Source organism: Nomascus leucogenys, chromosome 7b (genome assembly GCF_006542625.1).
Source record: "Nomascus leucogenys isolate Asia chromosome 7b, Asia_NLE_v1, whole genome shotgun sequence".
NCBI lineage: Eukaryota > Metazoa > Chordata > Mammalia > Primates > Hylobatidae > Nomascus > Nomascus leucogenys.
This window is the reverse complement of record NC_044387.1, coordinates 64,639,369-64,659,460: the sequence shown is the minus strand read 5'-3', so window position 1 is coordinate 64,659,460 and position 20,092 is coordinate 64,639,369. Positions and strand designations below refer to the sequence as shown.

Genomic DNA, 20,092 nt, shown 5'->3' with positions numbered 1-20,092 from the left:
TGAAATTTCCCACACATGATACATGTAAACCCAGATGCAAACTCAGAGGAAAACTTACACATGTTTTAAAAATAGTTTGGTTACATTTTCAGAATTGCTTCTAAAGCAAATGAAATCATATGTGGTTCTCCATGGCATGTGTATACCTATGTAACAAACCTGCACGTTATGCACACATATCCCAGAACTTAAAGTATAACAACAACAACAAAAAAGAAATAATGCAATCACAACAGTGATAACATTTTCAAATATTAAGCTTATATAAACTTTAATAAAATCATATGTGGTTCTATAAGAATTATTCTATAAACAAACACCCCTGAAAGCAAATTGTTTTTAAAATACTAATAATTACCAATATAAAAACATAATTATAGACCTTCATAACAAATTATTACCCAAGAGAATAGCCAATAGAAAAAAAAATCATGATTTTATTCTCATTTTCTTTTTTCTTAGGGTGCAGTAATTATTCTTGTTTAAATTCGTTTTGACAAGTAGTTCATGAGTATCTACAGTTATGTCAAGCTCTATACTTGTGCAAAAGATTCAAAACCAGATAGACCTGGCTCTCCATAGAGGACCAGGATGTTGTAAAGCAGACGTAACTAGAATGCCCTCTTTGCTGGGCTTCAGCACCCAGAGAATATGCACATAGTAGCACTGTGACAAAGTCAGGGTTTCTTAACTTCTATTTTAGGTTTGGAGGTACATGTGAAGGTTTGTTACATACTTAAACTCATGTCATGCTGGTCTGTTGTACAGATTATTTCATCACCCCAGTATTTAAGCCCAGTACCCAGTAGTTATCTTTTCTGCTCTGCTCCTTCTTCCTACCCTCCACCCTCAAGAAAACACCACTGTTCCTTTCATTGTATTTGTGAGTTCTTATCACTTAGCTCCCATTTATAAGTGAGAATATGCAGTATTTGGTTTCCTGTTCCTGAATTAGTTTGTGAAGGATGATAGCCTCCAGCTCTATCCATGTTCCTGAAAAAACAACAACAACAAGAACAACAAAAGACATGATCTAGTCTTTAATGGCTGCATAGTATTCCATAGCGTATATGTAATATATTTTCTTTATCCAAGATGTCATTGATGGACATTTAGGTTGATTCAATGTCTTTGCTATCATGAGTAGTGCTGCAATGAACATTTGCATGCATGTGTCTTTATGATAGAATGATTTATATTTTGGGGGTGTATACCCAGTAATGGGACTGCTGGGTTGAATGATAGTTCTGTTTTTAGCTCTCTGAGGAATCATCACACTGCTTTCCACAATGGCTGAACTAATTTACACTCCTACCAACAATGTATAGTGTTCCTTTTTCTCTACAATCTCACCCAGCATCTGTTATTTTTTGGCTTTTTAATAATCACCAGTCTGACTGGGGTGAGATGGTACCTCACTGTGACAAAATTTCAAACCAAAGTTTTATTTTTGACATTGTAGCTTTAAGAAGAAGGTTCATGTTCACTCAATCATTATTTTCAAATTTATTAATTGGAGTACTTCTATGCCTAATTAAAACTTTGAAGTTGTTAACATACTCATTTTCATTTGTGACTTTGTGTGATGGTTGCTTTTTTTTTTAGCTGACATTGATGAGATGAAGATATCCTATGTCTTGAATGAGGGCAGCAACGCATCAAAGGACATCTTCTATTTCTCTGTTGAAGACAATGGTAAGTCATAATAAACCCTTCAAAAGGATTCATGGTTAACTAAAATCAACGTAAAATTGGAAAAAAATTAAATAATTTCTGGGCAAGTATAGGCATCATGTAAGCAAGTAATCACAATCAACAATGTCATAATACAAACAAATTAATTCTTTTTGTTTCACTTATGGTCCTGTGCCAAACAATTCTTGATAAATAACTTTTTAGGAAGAAAAAGCAATGAGGAGTTTGATGAGTGAAATGTGAAGTACTTTATCTGATCTGGATCATGTGTGACATCATATAGGCAAGTGAATCTTACCTTCAAGAGATTCTGTGAATCTAGCTAGTGGTTTCTATCATTCTGAAACAGATTAGAAAATACATCTTCAGGTTTTGTTGGGATTTTTATTTGCAGAACTGAATCTTATGGCTCCCTGACCTTAGATTTGAAATCTTTCTGGATGGGGTAAATATATATATATTTCTCCCAGCATAGAGGAAAGCTTACTTAAAAACTGCCTGTTTATGCTGCAGCTTGGTCTGTCTACTATTAACTTCAAAGTAGAATAATGGGCAGCATCTAGTTAACAGAAGCCACTTTCTTTACACACCTAGGGAGTCAATGATTATGTGGTCAGAAGAAAAATCATTTTGCAGTATGACAGGATAATAGCAGAAATTATCTCTGTGTGCTGCTTGCCACTCAGTAACCTCTTTCAGTACAAATCATTACTCATTCCCAGTAAGTAACCTGCATTTTCTGCCTAAATCATGTGTAATCAGTCAGGAACTGAATTTATTGTAAAGTAGTCCTATATGAGAGGCCATATGGTATACTGACTGGGTTTGAATCCCAACTTGTCCTGTGTGACCTTGAGTAAGTGACCTTGTCCTCTTCATTCATTCCCCCATGTATAAAGTGGTGGTCTTCATACATATCTCAAAGAGTTGCTAAGAGGATTGACTAAGATCATGAATGTAAAGCACTTCATAAAAAGTAGGTGCTTTCACCTGATTCTTGTTCTTTTTAAAAAAATTAATTTAAAGATAGGTGCCCATTAACTAGGTACTTTCTCTCCTTCTGATGAGACTAACTACAGTTGAAACTACTGATCCCTCCTATCCATTTTCTCCCTTAAAGTTTAAAATCAAATCTTCCTTCCCTTTCCCAAGTTCTCAAGAACCACAAGTTACTAAAAAGATGAATTTATGCCTTTAAACAGGTTCATAAATAAATGTAAGACAAATATTTTATATTGAATATTTTCCTTTCTGTTTTTGAAAAGAATGTCACTCTAAAACGATGTACCTCTGACTCCGACACTATGTTTTGTGGACAACGTTACAAACAAATGACACTGTAAGGTGAATTTTATGTAGCTATCATGTTTTAACTTTTTTCTGTGAGCTAGCCAGTCCCTAAAGACATTATGACTTTCGATCCTCACTACAAAATAAAAAGTAAATGTTATGATGCCCATTTTAAAATGAAGACACCATGGTTGAATAACTTGCCTGAAGTTATACAAGTAATAGGCAAGTAAACTGGAATCAAATCCAGGTCTTGCCAGTTCCAAAGCTAGGGCTCTTAACTGGTAATGCTACACTCACCCTGCTTTGGGAAGCTGAAGCCATGGACAAAAGTCAGAGAACAGGGCCAAGACTGCACTTCTTAACCTGACAAAGAAGCACCTTGAGAATTAAAGTGATAAGAATGATCAAACACAGAGTCCAAAATATTTGAGGATACATTTGTTCATAGCTGTATCTTAAAGTACATATACATAAACTAATTAAATATTTGCACATTCATTTATCCAGTGGATTTTTTCCCCTTAGATCCAGGGACAAACAGGAATTTTTAAAAATTATTTCTTTAAAGATTTTTTATAGAAACAGGGTCCCTCTATGTTGCCCAGGCTGGAATACAGTGGCTATTCACAGGTGCAATCATAGTGCACTGCAGCCTCGAACTCTAGGCCTCAAGTTAGTCCTCCCACATCCACCTCTTGAGTAGCTGGTACTACAGGCATGTGCTGCCATGCCCAATGAGTGAATTTTTCAGCTGCCTTCTACGTACCACGCATGGAGCTAAGATCCATGTCCACTGATGATGGGCATTCCTGGAACAGCTGATAAAGGACTCACTTTAAACATTCTTTTATCTGTTATTTTGAAATATTATGAATCCATTCTTTACAGTAGCTGACTTAATCTTTTTTCTTTCAAAATGCCCTCACTTTAAAAAGATTTCCTAAATGGAATGTTGAAAATTTCCATTTGATCTACTAATAATTTTTTTTTCCTAATAGCACATAGCACTAACAGAAGGTATTATACCCTTCTAGAAAAAGATCTTTCACCATCGGGCTGAAGTAGATATTGTTGTTGTTGTTTCCCATACCAATATTCAAACTGTTAAAAGAAGATCCTGTCCTGCCTCCAGAACTGGACATTAGGTGTATGCTGCGGCTTAGTTCAGGGGCCTTAAGAATGGAAATACTGGCAAAAATAACTCTAGTGCTCCAACTTTACTAAAGTCTCAAGAGTGATACCATGAAGGCCTCTAATTAATAGGCTCTGGACCCAGGCTGTCTGTGTCCAAATCCCACCTCAACTCTTGTAGTCTTGCATCTTTGAGAAACTGCCTGTGCTTTAGTTTGCTCATCTATGAGCTGGAGATAATGATGGCATGTGCCCCTTAGATTTATTATGAGGATTTTATTAGTTTCCTGCTGCTGCTGTAACAAATTACCACAAACTTAGTGGCTTGAACCAACGCAAATCTGTCATCTTACAGTTCTGGAGTTCAGAAATCCAAAATGGTCCTTACTGGAATAAAATCAAGGTTTTGACAAGGCTGCATTTTCTTTTCTTTTTTTTTTAATTTTTCCTAAGTTTTTAGGGGTACAGGTGGTGTTTGGTTACATGAGTAAGTTCTTTGGTGGTGATTTGTGAGATTTTCATGTATCCATCAACCAAGCAGTATACACTATTTTTTGCCCCCCTCCTACTCTTCCCCCCAAGTCCCCAAAGTCCATTGCATCATTCTTATGCCTTTGCGTCCTCATATCTTAGCTCTCACATATCAGTGAGAACATACGATATTTGGTTTTCCATTCCTGAGTTAATTCATTTAGAATAATAGTCTCCAATCCCATGTCACTGCAAATGCTGTTAATTCATTGCTTTTATGGCTGCATAGTATTCCATCGTATATATATATATATATACCACAGTTTCTTTATCCACTCGTTTATTGATGGGCATTTGGGTTGGTTCCACGATTTTGAAATTGTGAATTGTGCTGCTATAAACATGCGTGTGCAAGTATCTTTTTCAAATAATGACTTCTTTTCCTCTGGGTAGATACCTAGTAGTAGGATTGCTGGATCAAATGGTAGTTCTCCTTCTAGCTCTTTAAGGAGTCGCCACACTGTTTTCTGCAATGGCTGTACTAGTTTACATTCCCACCGGCAGTGTAGAAGTGTTCCCTGATTAACAAACACATCCACGCCAAAATCTACTGTTTTTTTATTTTTTATTTTTTTGATTATTGCCATTCTTGCAGGAGTGAGGTGGTATTTCATTGTGGTCTTGATTTACATTTCCCTGATTATTAGTGATGTTGGGCATTTTTTCATGTTTGTTGGTCATTTGTATATCTTCTTTTGAGAATTGTCTATTCATGTCCTTAGCACACTTTTTGATGGAATTGTTTGTTTTTTTCTTACTGATTTGTCTGAGTTCATTGTAAATTCTGGATATTAGTCCTTTGTCAGATATATACATTGTGAAGATTTTCTCCCACTCTGTGGGTTGTCTGTTTTCTCTGCTGACCGTTCCTTTTGCCATGCAAAAGCTCTTTCTTTTATTTAGGTCCCGGCTATTTATCTTTACTTTTATTGCATTTCCTTTTGGGATCTTGGTCATGAAATCCTTGGCTAAGCCAATGTCTAGAAGGGTTTTTCCAATGTTATAGAATTTTTATAGTTTCAGGTCTTAGGATTAAGTCCTTAATCCATCTTCAGTTGGTTTTTATATAAGGTGAGAGATAAGGATCCAGTTTCACTTGCCTATATGTGGCTAGCGAATTACCCCAGCACCATTTGTTGAAAAGGGTGTCCTTTCCCCACTGTACGTTTTTTGTTTGCTTTGTCGAAGATCAGTTGACTGGAAGTAGTTGGCTTTATTTATGGGTTCTCTGTTCTGTTCCATTGGTCTATGTGCCTATTTTTGTACCAGTACCATGCTGTATTAGTGACTATGGCCTTATAGTACAGTTTGAAATCAGATAGTGTGATGCCTCCAGGTTTGTTCTTTTTGCTTAGTCTTGCTTTGACTATGTGGGCTCTTTTTTGGTTCTATATGAGTTTTAGAATTGTTTTTCCTAATTCTGTGAATAATTATGGTGGTATTTTGATGGCAATTGCATTGAATTTGTAGATTGCTTTTGGCAGTATGGTCATGTTCACAATATTGATTCTACCCATCCGTGAGCATGGGATGTGTTTCCATTTGTTTGTATTGTCTATTATTTCTTTCAGTAGTGTTTTGTACTTTTCCTTGTAGAGGTCTTTTGACTCCTTGGTTAGGTATATTCCTAAGTATTTTATTTAATTAATTTATTTTTTGCAGCTATTTTAAAAGGGGTTGAGTTCTTGATTTGATTCTCCACTTGGTAGCTGCTGGTGTATAGAAGAGCTACTGATTTGTGTACTTTAATCTTGTATCCATAAACTCTATTGAATTCTTTTATCAGTTCTAGGAGCTTTCTGGAGGAGTCCTTAGGGTTTTCAAGGTAAATGATCATATCGTCAGCAAACAGTGACAGTTTGACTTCATCTTTACCGATTTGGATGCCCTTTATTTCTTTCTCTTGTCTGAGTTGCTCTGGCTAGGACTTCCAGTGCGGTGTTGAAGAGGAGTGGTGAGAGTGGGCATCCTTGTCTTGTTCCAGTTCTCGAAGGGAATGATTTAAACTTTTGCCCATTCAGTATTATATTGGCTGTGGGTTTGTCATAGATGGCTTTTATTACATTAAGTTATGTCCCTTCAGTGCCAATTTTGCTGAGAGTTTTAATAATAAAGGGATGCTGGATTTTGTCAAATGCACTTTCTGCATCTATTGAAATGATCCTGTGATTTTTGGTTTTAATTCTGTTTATGTGGTGTATCACATTTATTGACTTGTGGATGTTAAACCATCCCTGCATCCCTCATATGAAACCCTTGATCATGGTAGATCATCTTTTGATATATTGTTGGATTCAGTTAGCTAGTATTTGATTAAGGATTTTAGCATCTATGTCCATCAAGGATATTGGTCTGTAGTTTTCATTTTTGGTTATATCCTTTCCTGGTTTTGGTATTAGGGTGATGCTGGCTTCATAGAATGAATTAGGGAGGATTCCGTTTTTCTCTATCTTGTGGAAGAGTGTCAAAATAATTGGTACCAATTCTTCTTTGAATGTCTGGTAGAATTCTGTCGTGAATCCATCTGGTCCTGGATTTTTTGTTGTTGGTGGTGGTGGTGGTGGTAATTTTGTAATTACCATTTCAATCTCACTGCTTGTTATTGGTCTGTTCGGGGCATCTAATTCTTCCTGATTTAAGCTAGGAGGGTTGTATTTTTCCAGGAATTTATCCATCTTTTCTAGGTTTTCTAGTTATGTGAGTAAAGGTGTTCATAGCAGCCTTGAATGCTCTTTTGTATTTCAGTAGTGTCAGTTGTAATATCTCCTGTTTTGTTTCTTAGTGAGGTTATTTGGATTTTTTCTCTACTTTTCTTGGTTAGTCTTGCCAGTGGTCTATCAATTTTATTTATCTTTTCAAAGAACCAGCTTTTTTGTTTTATTTAACTTTTGTATTTTTTATTTGTTTGTTTCAATTTCATTTAGTTCTGCTCTGATCTTGGTTATTTCTTTTCTTTTGCCGGGTTTGGTTTTGGTTTGTTCTTGTTTCTCTAGTTCCATAAGGTGTGACCTTAGATTGTCTGTTTGTGCTTTCAGTCTTTTTGATGTAGGTGTTTAGGGCTATGAACTTTTCTCTTAGCACCGCCTTTGCTGTATCCCAGAGGTTTTGATAGGTTGTGTCATTATTGTCATTCGGTTCGAAGAATTTTTTAATTTCCATCTTGATTTTGTTTTTGACCCAATGCTCGTTCACGAGCAGGTTATTTAATTTCCATGTATTTGCATGGTTTTGAAGGTTCCTTTGGGAGTTGATTTCCAGTTTTATTCCACTATGGTCTGAAAGAGTGCTTGATATAATTTTAATTTCCTTAAATTTATTCAGGCTCATTTTATGGCCTATCATATGATCTATCTTAGAGAAAGCTTCATGTGCTGTTGAATAGAATGTGTATTCTGTTATTGTTGGATAAAATGTTCTGTATATATCTGTGAAGTCCATTTGTTCCAAGGTATAGTTTAAATCCACTGTTTCTTTGTTGACTTTCTGTCTTCGTGACCTGTCTATTGCCGTCAGTGGAGTATTGAAGTCCTTCACTATTATTGTGTTGCTGTCTACCACATTCCTTAGGTCTATTAGTAATTCCTTAGGTCTATAAATTTGGGAGCTCCAGTGTTAGGTGCATATATGTTTAAGATTGTGATATTTTCCTGTTGGATAAGGCCTTTTGCCATTATATAATATCTCTCTTTGTCTCTTCTAATGGCTGTTGCTTTAAAATTTGTTCTGTCTGATATAAGAATTAGCTACCCCTGCTCGCTTTTGGTATCCATTTGCATGAAATGTCTTTTTCCACCCCTTTACTCTAAGTTATGTGAGTCCTTATGTGCTAGCTGAGTCTCCTGAATGCAGCAGATAGTTGGTTGGTGAGTTCTTATCCATTCTGCGGCTCTGTATCATATATATAGTTTAAGTTCTGGGGTACATGTGCAGAACATGCAGATTTGTTACATAGGTATACACATGCCATGGTTTGGTGCATCCATCAACCCATCATCTACATTAGGTATTTCTCCTAATGCCATCCCTCCCCTAGGCCCCCACCCCCCAACAGGCCCTGGTGTGTGATGTGTCCCCCACAGCTGTGTCCATGTGTTCTCATTGTTCAACTCCCACTTATTAATGAGAACATGCTGTGTTTGGTTTTCTGTTCTTGTGTTAGTTTGGACATGGATGAAGCTGGTTCTGTATCTTTTAAGTGGAGCATTTAGATCATTGACATTCAGTGTAAGTATTGAAATGTGAGGTACTATTGCGGTCATAGTGCACTTTGTTGCCTATGTACTTTGATTTTTTTGTTTTTTGCTTTTTAACTTGTATTTTTGTTTTATAGGTCCTGTGTGATTTATGCTTTAAAGAGGTTCTGTTTTGATGTGTTTCCAGGATTTGTTTAAGATTTAGAGGTCCTTTTAGCAGTTCCTATAGTGGTGGCTTGGTAATGATGAATTCCCTCAGCACTTGTTCATCTGGAAAAGACTGTATCTTTCCTTCATATATGATGCTTACTTTTGCTGGATACAAAATTCTTGGCTGATAATTATTTTGTTTGAGGAGGCTGAAGATAGGCCCCCAATCCCTTCTAGCTTGTAGGATTTCTGCTGAGAAATCTGCTGTTAATCTGATAGGTTTGTCTTTATAGGTTACCTGGTGCTTCTGTCTCACAGCTCTTAAGATTCTTTCCTTCATCTTTGGATAACCTGATGACAATGTGCCTAGGTGAAGATCTTTTTGCAGTGATTTTCCCAGGTGTTCTTTGTGCTTCTGGTATTTGGATGTCTAGGTCTCTAGCAAGGCTGGGGAAGTTTTTCTTGATTATTCCCCCAAAAATGTTTTTTAAATTTTTAGATTTCTCTTCTTCCTAGGGAACACCGATTATTCTTAGGTTTGTTCATTTAATGTAATCCCAGACTTCTTGGAGGCTTCGTTCATATTTTCTTATTCTTTTTTCTTTGTCTTTGTTAGCTTGGGTTAAAATTTGAAGATATTGTCTTTGAGCTCTGAGTTTCTTTCTTCTACTTGTTCAATACTGTTGCTGAGACTTCCCAGAGCATTTTGCATTTCTAAAAGTGTATACAAAGTTTCATGAATTTTTGATGGTTTTTTCTTTAAGCTATCTATTTCCCTGAATATTTCTCCCTTCACTTCTTGTATCATTTTTTGGATTTCTTTGCATTGGGCTTTGCCTTCCTCTGGTCCCTCCCTGATTAGCTTAATAACTAACCTCCTGAATTCGTTTTCAGGTAAATCAGGGATTTCTTCTTGGTTTGGACCCATTGCTGATGAACTAGTGTGATTTTGGGGGGGTGTTGAAGAGCTTTGTTTTGTCATATTACCAGGGTTGGTTTTCTGGTTCCTTCTCATTTGGGTAGCCTCTGTCAGAGGGAAGGTCTAAGGCTGAAGGCTGCTGTTCAGATTCTTTTGTCCCACAGGGTGTTCCCTTGATGTAGTACTCTCTGCCTTTTACTATGGATGTGGCTTCTGTGAGCCAAACTGCAGTGATTGTGTTCTCTCTTCTGGGTCTAGCCACCCAGCAAGTCTACCAGGCTCTGGGCTGGTACTGGGGGTTTTCTGCACAGAGTCCTGTGATGTGAACCATCTATGGGTCCCTCAGCCATGGATAGCAGTTCCTGTTGCAGTGGAAGTGGTGGGGGGTGCAATGGACTCCATGAGGGTCCTTAGCTTTGGTGGTTTAATGCTCTGTTTTTGTGCAGTTGACCTCCTGCTAGGAGGTCACACTTTCCGGACAGCATCAGGTGTGGTAGTATGGGGAGGAACTGGCAGTGGGCAGGGTCCTAGAACTCCCAAGATGATATGCCCTTTGTCTTCCACTACCAGGGTAGGTAGGGAAGGACCATCATGTGAGGGAGGGGCTAAGTGTGTCAAAGCCCAGACTTTCCTTGGGTGAGTCTTGCAGCAGTTGCTGTGAGGGATGGGAGTGAGGTTCCCAGGTCACTGGAGTTGTGTACCTAGGAAGATTATGGCTGCCTCTGCTGAGTCGCACAGGTTGTCAGGGAAGTGGGAGAAAGCCGGCAGTCACAGGCCTCAGCCAGCTCCCACGCAAACTGAAGGGCAGTTCTCACTTTCACCGTGCCTCCCACAACAGCCCCCAGATTGTTTCCAGGCAGAGAACCACACAGGCTTGAAAACCTGCCCCAGGCTATCCGCCTCCCAGCTGGGAAAGAAAGGGGCTTGGTTCCTTCCCAGCCTGTGGAGTTCTGCACACTGGATTTGCTCCCTCTCTGAGTTCTGGCCAGGAGGCTTCTCACCCTGTTCAAACTGTTACAAAGTTCAGCTAGAGATTTCCTTGTCCCTAAGTAGTTTTCCCCCTGCTCCTCTCCCATCGGATCCCTGTGATGCCAGGCAGGAATGGCCTGCTGGGGGAACCAGCGAGCTCCTAGGGCCTTTCTGCTGCTTCCTCTACGCCTGAATTTTGCTCAGCTCTCCAAATTGACTCAGCTGCAGGTAAAGTTGGAAACTTCCGCAAACAGACCTTCAGCTTCTCCAATGGGGGTGTGTGTTTAGGAGAGGAGGGTCTCCCTTTACCACTTCCATAGTTGGGGCACTCACAGTTTGCGGGGGACTCTCCCAGGTCCTGCAGGAACAGTCCGCTTCCTTCAGAAGGTGTGTGAGTCCTCTTGGGATTGCTGGTTTGTTCTTGCAGTCAATCTAGAGCTAAACTTCACAATGCGAGCCCCTGCTTGCTCTGTCCAGAGCTGCAATCTAATCCTGCATCCCATCTGCCATGATCTCCCGCCTCTCTCCAGCCAAGTTTTTAAAACCTCAAGACTGCATGTTCTTGTGCGACTTTAGGGTAGAATCCATTTCCTGGCCTTTTCCAGCTTCTAGAGACTGCCCATTCCTCCGTCTTCAAAGCCAGAAGTGAGTGAATCTTTCTCCTGCTGCATCACTCTGACACTCCCCTGCCTCCCTCTTTCACTTGTAAGGACCCTTGTGATACATTGGGCCTAGCCAGATAATCCAGCGTAATCTCCCGGTCTCAAAAGCCTTCATTTAACCACATCTGAAAAGTCCCTTTTGCCATGCAATATATTCATAGATTCCAGGAATGAAGATGTGGATGTCTTTTGGGAAACGCTGAACCATTGTTTTCTACCACAAGTATTAAAGGAATCAACACACATAAGGCACTTAGAAGAGTGCCTGACACATAGTAAACACTCAATAAACACTATCTTTACAATTATCAGCTAATGTTAATGGTAAAGGGTAGTGACTACAAGTCCAGGTTCTTTGCATTTTGAACTAAGAATTGGACAAAACCCCCAGCAAAGCAAAGAAGGAATGAAGCAACAAAAGAACAAAAGCAGGGATTTATTAAAAATAAAAGTACACTCCACGGTGTGGGAGCAGACCCAAGCAGTGGCTCAAGGGCCCGGATACAGAATCTTCTTGGGTCCCAATACCCGCTGGAAGTTTCTCATTGGCCACTTCATGCTCACCTCATGTAACGGAAGTGGTAGCCTGCAATCAGTCTGATCGGTTGCAGACAGCAGCCATTCAGTGGGGGGAGTGAAGTTACAAAGTTACAAACCAGGACTCAACCGCACTCATTATGATTTGTTGCAGACAGCCAATCCCCCCTCTGCTGGGCAGAAAAGGTCAAAGGGAGTAGCCTCTGGTCCTTTTGTTACTTAGGCCTGGAAAATTAGGATTTTCCTTTCAATTTAGTTCTAGGAAGTTGGCGTGAAACAGCCTTAGGTCCCCTGCCTCCAGACCCTATTCTCTTGCCTCACTAGGATACCAAATTTTGTATTTTTCTTCTTCTGGCTGAAAAGAAGTTTATTAACGTATTCCTCTTTATATGAGGTCAACTTTTAGACTATTTTGGTGAATTATTTAATTGGGATACTGCCTTAAACCCTTGGTTTCTCACCTCTTTTTCTCTGCCTACTTATAAACTGATTTTATATTTATTAGACGTCCAACAAGTAGACAAAAGAAGGAGAGGAAGTAAGTCAATCCACTGTTTTAGTCTTTGATGCTACTTACTGAGCTGATGCACAGTAAATATCTTACCTATCCACATCTTGTTGTCTCTATCAATTTTGCCTTTTTCTTTTTGTTCTGCTATAGTTAAATGAACTAACATATACCAAAAATGTGATATGATGCCTAGCATGTATCAATTTCCCAATAAATACGAGTTCTCTTCTCTTCTTTGCTCTCACATAGTTATGGACATAACCATACTGGTGTATAGAGTTTAACTGGCAATTTAAATGGAAATTTTTGACAATGTGGTGGATTTATGTATTTCATCAATTTCTGCAGTTTTTGAGTAATCCAGACTAAGGCTATTTCACCATAAGAGATCAGTCTACTTTTTAACATTAATGATAAATTTCATTATATTCAAGGTTACTATGAAAGCCACTGGCAGAATAGGGGATACAGTTCAGATTTCTAAAGCTCTGAACTGTGCCAATTAAGCATACTGTCAAGTTTATTAATCTTCCTTCCCTAGGTCATTATACTCATAGAATCATAGATTTGTATTGAAATTTTTCACATCTCTACTATATCTAACACTAAATGGGTCTCTTCCACTTACCATATAATAATATTACTCTAAACTTGTATAGCACTTAATATATCAATAAAGTGTTTTATAGGAGTTATTTCATTTGCTCCTTACCACAAATTTTAAGATGACAAAATGGGCTTAAGGAATAAAAATCATCTATACAAAGAACAATTTAGAGGAACCAAGTCAATTCCTTCTAATAAGCCATACTGAATAGCTAGCTATATGCAAGAAAGACTATTTTCATTTTGTGATGTACTATAGATATTTAACCATCCTATTAAGACTAGAAACAGATTGTTCAATTTTCTCTCAAATGATTTGGTGTTTAAAGCTCAAGTGATTAATATTATGCATTTTGATATTTAAATTTGACCTGATGGAATTTGACTTGCCTCATGGTCCATATGAATTCCAATTTTCTGTTTAGGTGGCTGTCCTTTTCAAGCAAATTATGAAAATAAATTAATAAGAGATTTAAAAATATTTATCAGGACAGTGACAGTGATAGAACCAACCAAGAGTTCAATTAATCTCTCCATGCAGTTAAAGTAATATCACACTTACTTAGAACATTAAACTCTTTAGAATACATATGATAATTCAAAAGCAAGTTAGAAAAGTCTCTGGGTAGTCAAATTATGAGATCCATGGCCCAAAATTTTCACACCTGATTCAAAAATGCTTGAATTCTGTTTGCTCTTATTTTTCAAACAACTCTAATTATATTTTAGATAAAAACAGTGGTAAGAAAAGTATAAGTGTTAAAGGCAAAGACAGTTACAAAATACAGACGAGGTAAAAATTAGCAGAGAAAGAATTCAAGAAGCAATGTAAATGTAGTGATGAGACAAAATACCCAACATATTTCTATAGCTGCTTATAATAAAGAGGAATGCATAAGTGTGGTAAGTCTATAAAACAAGTCTATGGGCCTTAGAAGATCATAATAATAAACCCATATTTGTTTATATTGGAAAAGGTTCAGAATGTACTGTTAAATGAAGAAAAACAAGTGGAAAACAGTGTGTAAAGATGTAAAGGAGATTACATTGTGATATATATAGATAGATATGCATATATATTCCATATATATATATATATGCATTATTCCCTATTCCATATATATATATAGGGGAAGGTCTAAAATATATACAGCAAGATGTTAAGATTGGTTTATAATGGCAATGATGGATTATAAATTGTTTTTATTAATATTTCCTTTTTCTTTACATTTTCTTGTGTAAATGCTTTACAATGACCATTTTATTATTTTTAGAAGAAGGCAATTTCCATTTAAGAAAAAAAGAATGCTTGAATACATCACAACCAACTTGGTTCAATAATATTGATTAATATGACTAACCACATTATTCTGGCTTATACATACATCAAAAATGTCCCCATTATAATAATGTGATGGGTTCAAAAATCCAAACAAAAGAGAATCAGGGTGATTTATCTCAGGCAGGAAGGAATCAGCAATTGGATTTGTTGCTAACTTGTTTCCTCATGAGTCCTTCTTGTTTGGTTCTTTTATTCCTGTATACATGGTGAACAAAAATGAATTGTTTGCCCTGGACAAGCTATAAGCAAGATAGTTCCAGAGGCAATGAGAGGCAATGGAGGAGACAAGGCTCACCAACAGCATTCCCAGGTTCTGTAAAGCCAATCTGTGGAAGAATTAGCTCAGAGCTGTGAAATATAGGAAATTGCTGCAAAGGGCTGGATGTGCAGATCCTGTGCTGAGTAAAGTGACATCATCCACTCTCCCATATGAGATATGCCAGATAATCTTCCCTTTGTGTGATTTAATTTTATTCTGTTTTCTTTTATGCTGAAACCGCTGATTATATAAAGATGAAAAAAATATTTTCTATTTACTTTTGATCATCTTATAAGTTATCCAGCAGTCCAGCCAGGCCTGGAGTTCAACTGTTGCTGTAGGCGATTTTTTACTACAAATTGCTCTTTTCTAAAAGGCAACACTTTTTCACACCACCCAAGATTGAGTCAGTCTTAGAAGAGAATTCAATGAATGAGAGAATGGTAAGGAACAGTATTTTGAAAATTAATGGGCACACTCATAAGCTTGTTTTTAGCATTGTTAATTGTACCTCCAAGTGAAAGTGTGAAGTCTAAAATCCTGCACATAAATACCTGAATTTAGTGGTATTTTTTAAATAGTCCAAGAAATTTTAAATGACCTATAATTTCTAGTGGAGACCAGAAGACTGCTATCAACATATTTAGAAAGTAAAATAAATGCATATACATGGTTAAAGAATAACAACAATTAAACTGTGCATTGACACCTAATTCCTTTTCCAAAAGAGAAATTATTGCTTATGTTTCCTTACAAAAAGAAAATTATTCACAGAGCAGAATATGTATATGTGCATCCTTTTATACACATAAGAGATTTTTTTATGCTTGCATCTAAACCTTACTTGCATCTACTTAAAATATGTTCTTAATATATTACTTGAAATATAGTTCATCATATATATAATAAACTAGCACAAATGGATTTACCTAAGCTGCCTTATTTTTTTTAAACAGTATATATTTCATTTTATGACTATATTGAAGTTTAATTAAGTGGTTATCTAATAGAAGGCATTTTCCTCTTTCATTTTCAATGTTGTTTTGAACTTTTAATCTTGGCTGACTGTGGTACATACTTGCATACTTTTTCTTAGTACCAGAAATATTGATTTAACCTGGATATTTGAATCTCTAAAACATTCTAGCATTTTCCTAAATTCCATAGTTGCTTCAAACATAGGCTTTTTCTTCTTTTTTATACATATATATATATTTTTTATTATACTTTAAGTTCTAGGGTACATGTGCACAACGTGCAGGTTTGTTACATATGTATACATGTGCCATGTTGATGTGCTGCACCCATTAACTCGTCATTTACATTAGGTGTATCTCCTAATGCTGTCCCTCCCCCATACCCACACCCCGCAACAGGCCCCGGTGTGTGATGTTCCCCTTCCTGTGTCCAAGAGTTCTCATTGTTCAATTCCCACCTATGAGTGAGAACATGCAGTGTTTGGTATTTTGTCCTTGCGATAGTTTGCTGAGAATGATGGTTTCCAGTTTTATCCATGTCTCTACAAAGGACATGAACTCATCATGTTTTATGGCTGTATAGTATTCCATGGTGTATATGTGCCACATTTTCTTAATCCAGTCTATCATTGTTGGACATTTGTGTTGGTTCCAAGTCTTTGCTATTGTGAACAGTGCCGCAATAAACATATGTATGCATGTGTCTTTATAGTAGCATGATTTATATTCCTTTGGGTATATACCCAGTAATGGGATGGCTGGGTCAAATGGTATTTCTGGTTCTAGATCCCTGAGGAATTGCCACACTGACTTCCACAATGGTTGAACTAGGTTACAGTCCCACCAACAGTGTAAAAGTGTTACTATTTCTCCACATCCTCACCAGCACCTGTTGTTTCCTGACTTTTTAATGATCGCCATTCTAACTGGTGTGAGATCATATCTCATTGTGGTTTTGATTTGCATTTCTCTGATGGCCAGTGATGATGAGCATTTTTTCATGTGTCTGTTGGCTGCATAAATGTCTTCTTTTGAGAAGTGTCTGTTCATGTCCTTTGCCCATTTTTGATGGGGTTGTTTCTTTTTTTCTTGTAAATTTGTTTGAGTTCTTTCTAGATTCTGGATATTAGCCGTTTGTCAGATGAGTAGATTGCAAAAATTTTCTCCCATTCTGTAGGTTGCCTGTTCACTCTGATGGTAGTTTCTTTTGCTGTGCAGAAGCTCTATAGTTTAGTTAGATCCCATTTGTCAATTTTGGCTTTTGTTGCCATTGCTTTTGGTGTTTTAGACATGAAGTCCTTGCCCACGCCTATGTCCTGAATGGTATTGCCTAGGTTTTCTTGTAGGATTTTAATGGTTTTAAGTCTAACATTTAAGTCTTTAATCCATCTTGAATTAATTTTTGTATAAGGTGTAAGGAAGGGATCCAGTTTCAGCTTTCTACATATGGCTAGCCAGTTTTCCCAGCACCACTTGTTAAATAGGGTATCCTTTCCCCATTTCTTGTTTTTGTCAGGTTTGTCAAAGATCAGATAGTTGTAGATGTGTGGTATTATTTCTGAGGGCTCTGTTCTGTTCCATTGGTCTATATCTCTGTTTTGGTACCAGTACCATGCTATTTTGGTTACCATAGCCTTGTAGTATAGTTTGAAGTCAGGTAGTGTGATGCCTCCAGCTTTGTTCTTCTGGCTTAGGATTGACTTGGCAATGGGGGCTCTTTTTTGGTTCCATATGAACTTAAATTAGTTTTTTCCAATTATCTGAAGAAAGTCATTGGTAGCTTGATGGGGATGGCATTGAATCTATAAATTACCTTGGGCAGTATGGCCATTTTCACGATATTGATTCTTCCTATCCATGAGCACGGAATGTTCTTCCATTTCTTTGTATCCTCTTTTATTTCGTTGAGCAGTGGTTTGTAGTTCTCCTTGAAGAGGTCCTTCATGTCCCTTGTAAGTTGGATTTCTAGGTATTTTATTCTCTTTGAAGCAATTGTGAATGGGAGTTCACTCATGATTTGGCTCTCTGTTTGTTTGTTATTGGTGTATAAGAATGCTTGTGATTTTTACACATTGATTTTGTATCCTGAGACTTTGCTGAAGTTGCATATCAGCTTAAGGAGATTTTGGGCTGAGACAGTGGGGTTTTCTAGATATACAATCATGTCATCTGCAAACAGGGACAATTTGACTTCCTCTTTTCCTAATTGAATACCCTTTATTTCCTTCTCCTGCCTGATTGCCCTGGCCAGAACTTCCAACACTATGTTGAATAGGAGTGGTGAGAGAGGGCATCCCTGTCTTGTGCCAGTTTTCAAAGGGAATGCTTCCAGTTTTTGTCCATTCAGTATGATATTGGCTGTGGGTTTGTCATAGATAGCTCTTATTATTTTGAGATACGTCCCATCAATACCTAATTTATTGAGAGTTTTTAGCATGAAGGGTTGTTGAATTTTATCAAAGGCCTTTTCTGCATCTATTGAGATAATCATGTGGTTTTTGTCTTTGATTCTGTTTATATGCTGGATTACGTTTATTGATTTGCATATGTTGAACCAGCCTTGCATCCCAGGGATGAAGCCCACTTCATCATGGTGGATAAGCTTTTTGATGTGCTGCTGGATTCAGTTTGCCAGTATTTTATTGAGGATTTTTGCATCAATGTTCATCAGGGATATTGGCCTAAAATTCTCTTTTTTCATTGTGTCTCTGCCAGGCTTTGGTATCAGGATGATGCTGGCCTCATAAAATGAGTTAGGGAGGATTCCCTCTTTTTCTATTGATTGCAATAGTTTCAGAAGGAATGATACCAGCTCCTCCTTGTACCTCTGGTAGAATTCGGCTGTGAATCCATCTGGTCCTGGACTTTTTTTGGTTGGTAAGCTATTAATTATTGCCTCAATTTCAGAGCCTGTTATTGATCTATTCAGAGATTCAACTTCTTCCTGGTTTAGTCTTGGGAGGGTGTATGTGTTGAGGAATTTATCCATTTCTTCTAGATTTTCTAGTTTATTTACATAGAGGTGTTTATAGTATTCTCTGATGGTAGTTTGTATTTCTGTGGGATCAGTGGTGATATCCCCTTTATCATTTTTTATTGTGTCTGTTTGATTCTTCTTTCTTTTCTTCTTTATCAGTCTTGCTAGCGGTCTATCAATTTTGTTGGTCTTTTCGAAAAACCAGCTCCTGGATTCATTTATTTTTTGAAGAGTTTTTTATGTCTCTGTCTCCTTCAGTTCTGCTCTGATCTTAGTTATTTCTTGCCTTAGGCTAACTTTTGAATGTGTTTGCTCTTGCTTCTCTAGTTCTCTTAATCGTGATGTTAGGGTGTCGATTTTAGATCTTTCCTGCTTTCTCTTGTGGGCATTTAGTGCTATAAATTTCCCTCTATACACTGCTTTAAATGTGTCCCAGAGATTCTGGTATATTGTGTCTTTGTTCTCGTTGGTTTCAAAGAACATCTTTATTTCTGCCTTCATTTCGTTGTGTACCCAGTAGTCATTCAGGAGCAGGTTGTTCAGTTTCCATGTAGTTGAGTGGTTTTGAGTGAGTTTCTTAATCCTGAGTCCTAGTTTGATTGCACTGTGGTCTGACAGACAGTTTGTTATAATTTCTGTTCTTTTATATTTGCTGAGGAGTGCTTTACTTCCAACTATGTGGTCAATTTTGGAATAGGTGCAGTGTGGTGCTGAGAAGAACGTATATTCTGTTGATTTGGGGTGGAGAATTCTGTAGATGTCTATTAGGTCCACTTGGTGCAGAGCTGAATTCAATTCCTGGATATCCTTGTTAACTTTCTGTCTCGTTGATCTGTCTAATGTTGACAGTGGGGTGTTAGTCTCCCATTATTATTGTGTGGGAGTCTAAGTCTCTTTGTAGGTCTCTAAGGACTTGCTTTATGAATCTGGGTGCTCCTGTATTGGGTGCATATATATTTAGGATAGTTAGCTCTTCTTGTTGAATTGATCCCTTTACCATTATGTAATGGCCTTCTTTGTCTCTTTTGATCTTTGTTGGTTGAAAGTCTGTTTTATCAGAGACTAGGATTGCAACCCCTGCTGTTTTTTTGTTTTCCATTTGCTTGGTAGATCTTCCTCCATCCCTTTATTTTGAGCCTATGTGTGTCTCTGCACGTGAGATGGGTTTCCTGAAAACAGCACACTGATGGGTCTTGACTATTTATCCAATTTGCCAGTCTGTGTCTTTTACTTGTAGCATTTAACCCATTTACATTTAAATTTAATGTTGTTTTGTGTGAATTTGATCCTATCATTATGATGTCAGCTGGTTATTTTGCTCGTTAGTTGATGCAGTTGCT

General features: G+C 37.4%; 1 protein-coding gene across 1 annotated transcript in view; it reads left to right on the top strand.

The window, feature by feature from the left end:
* The window catches only part of FREM3 (FRAS1 related extracellular matrix 3), a 126,044-nt gene that overhangs the window by 5,824 nt on the left and 100,128 nt on the right, over positions 1-20,092 (top strand). Inside the window, exon 2 of the mRNA XM_003257761.3 lies at positions 1,606-1,695. Within this exon, the coding sequence (XP_003257809.2) occupies positions 1,606-1,695 (90 nt within the window). The remainder of the gene's footprint in view (positions 1-1,605; positions 1,696-20,092) is intronic.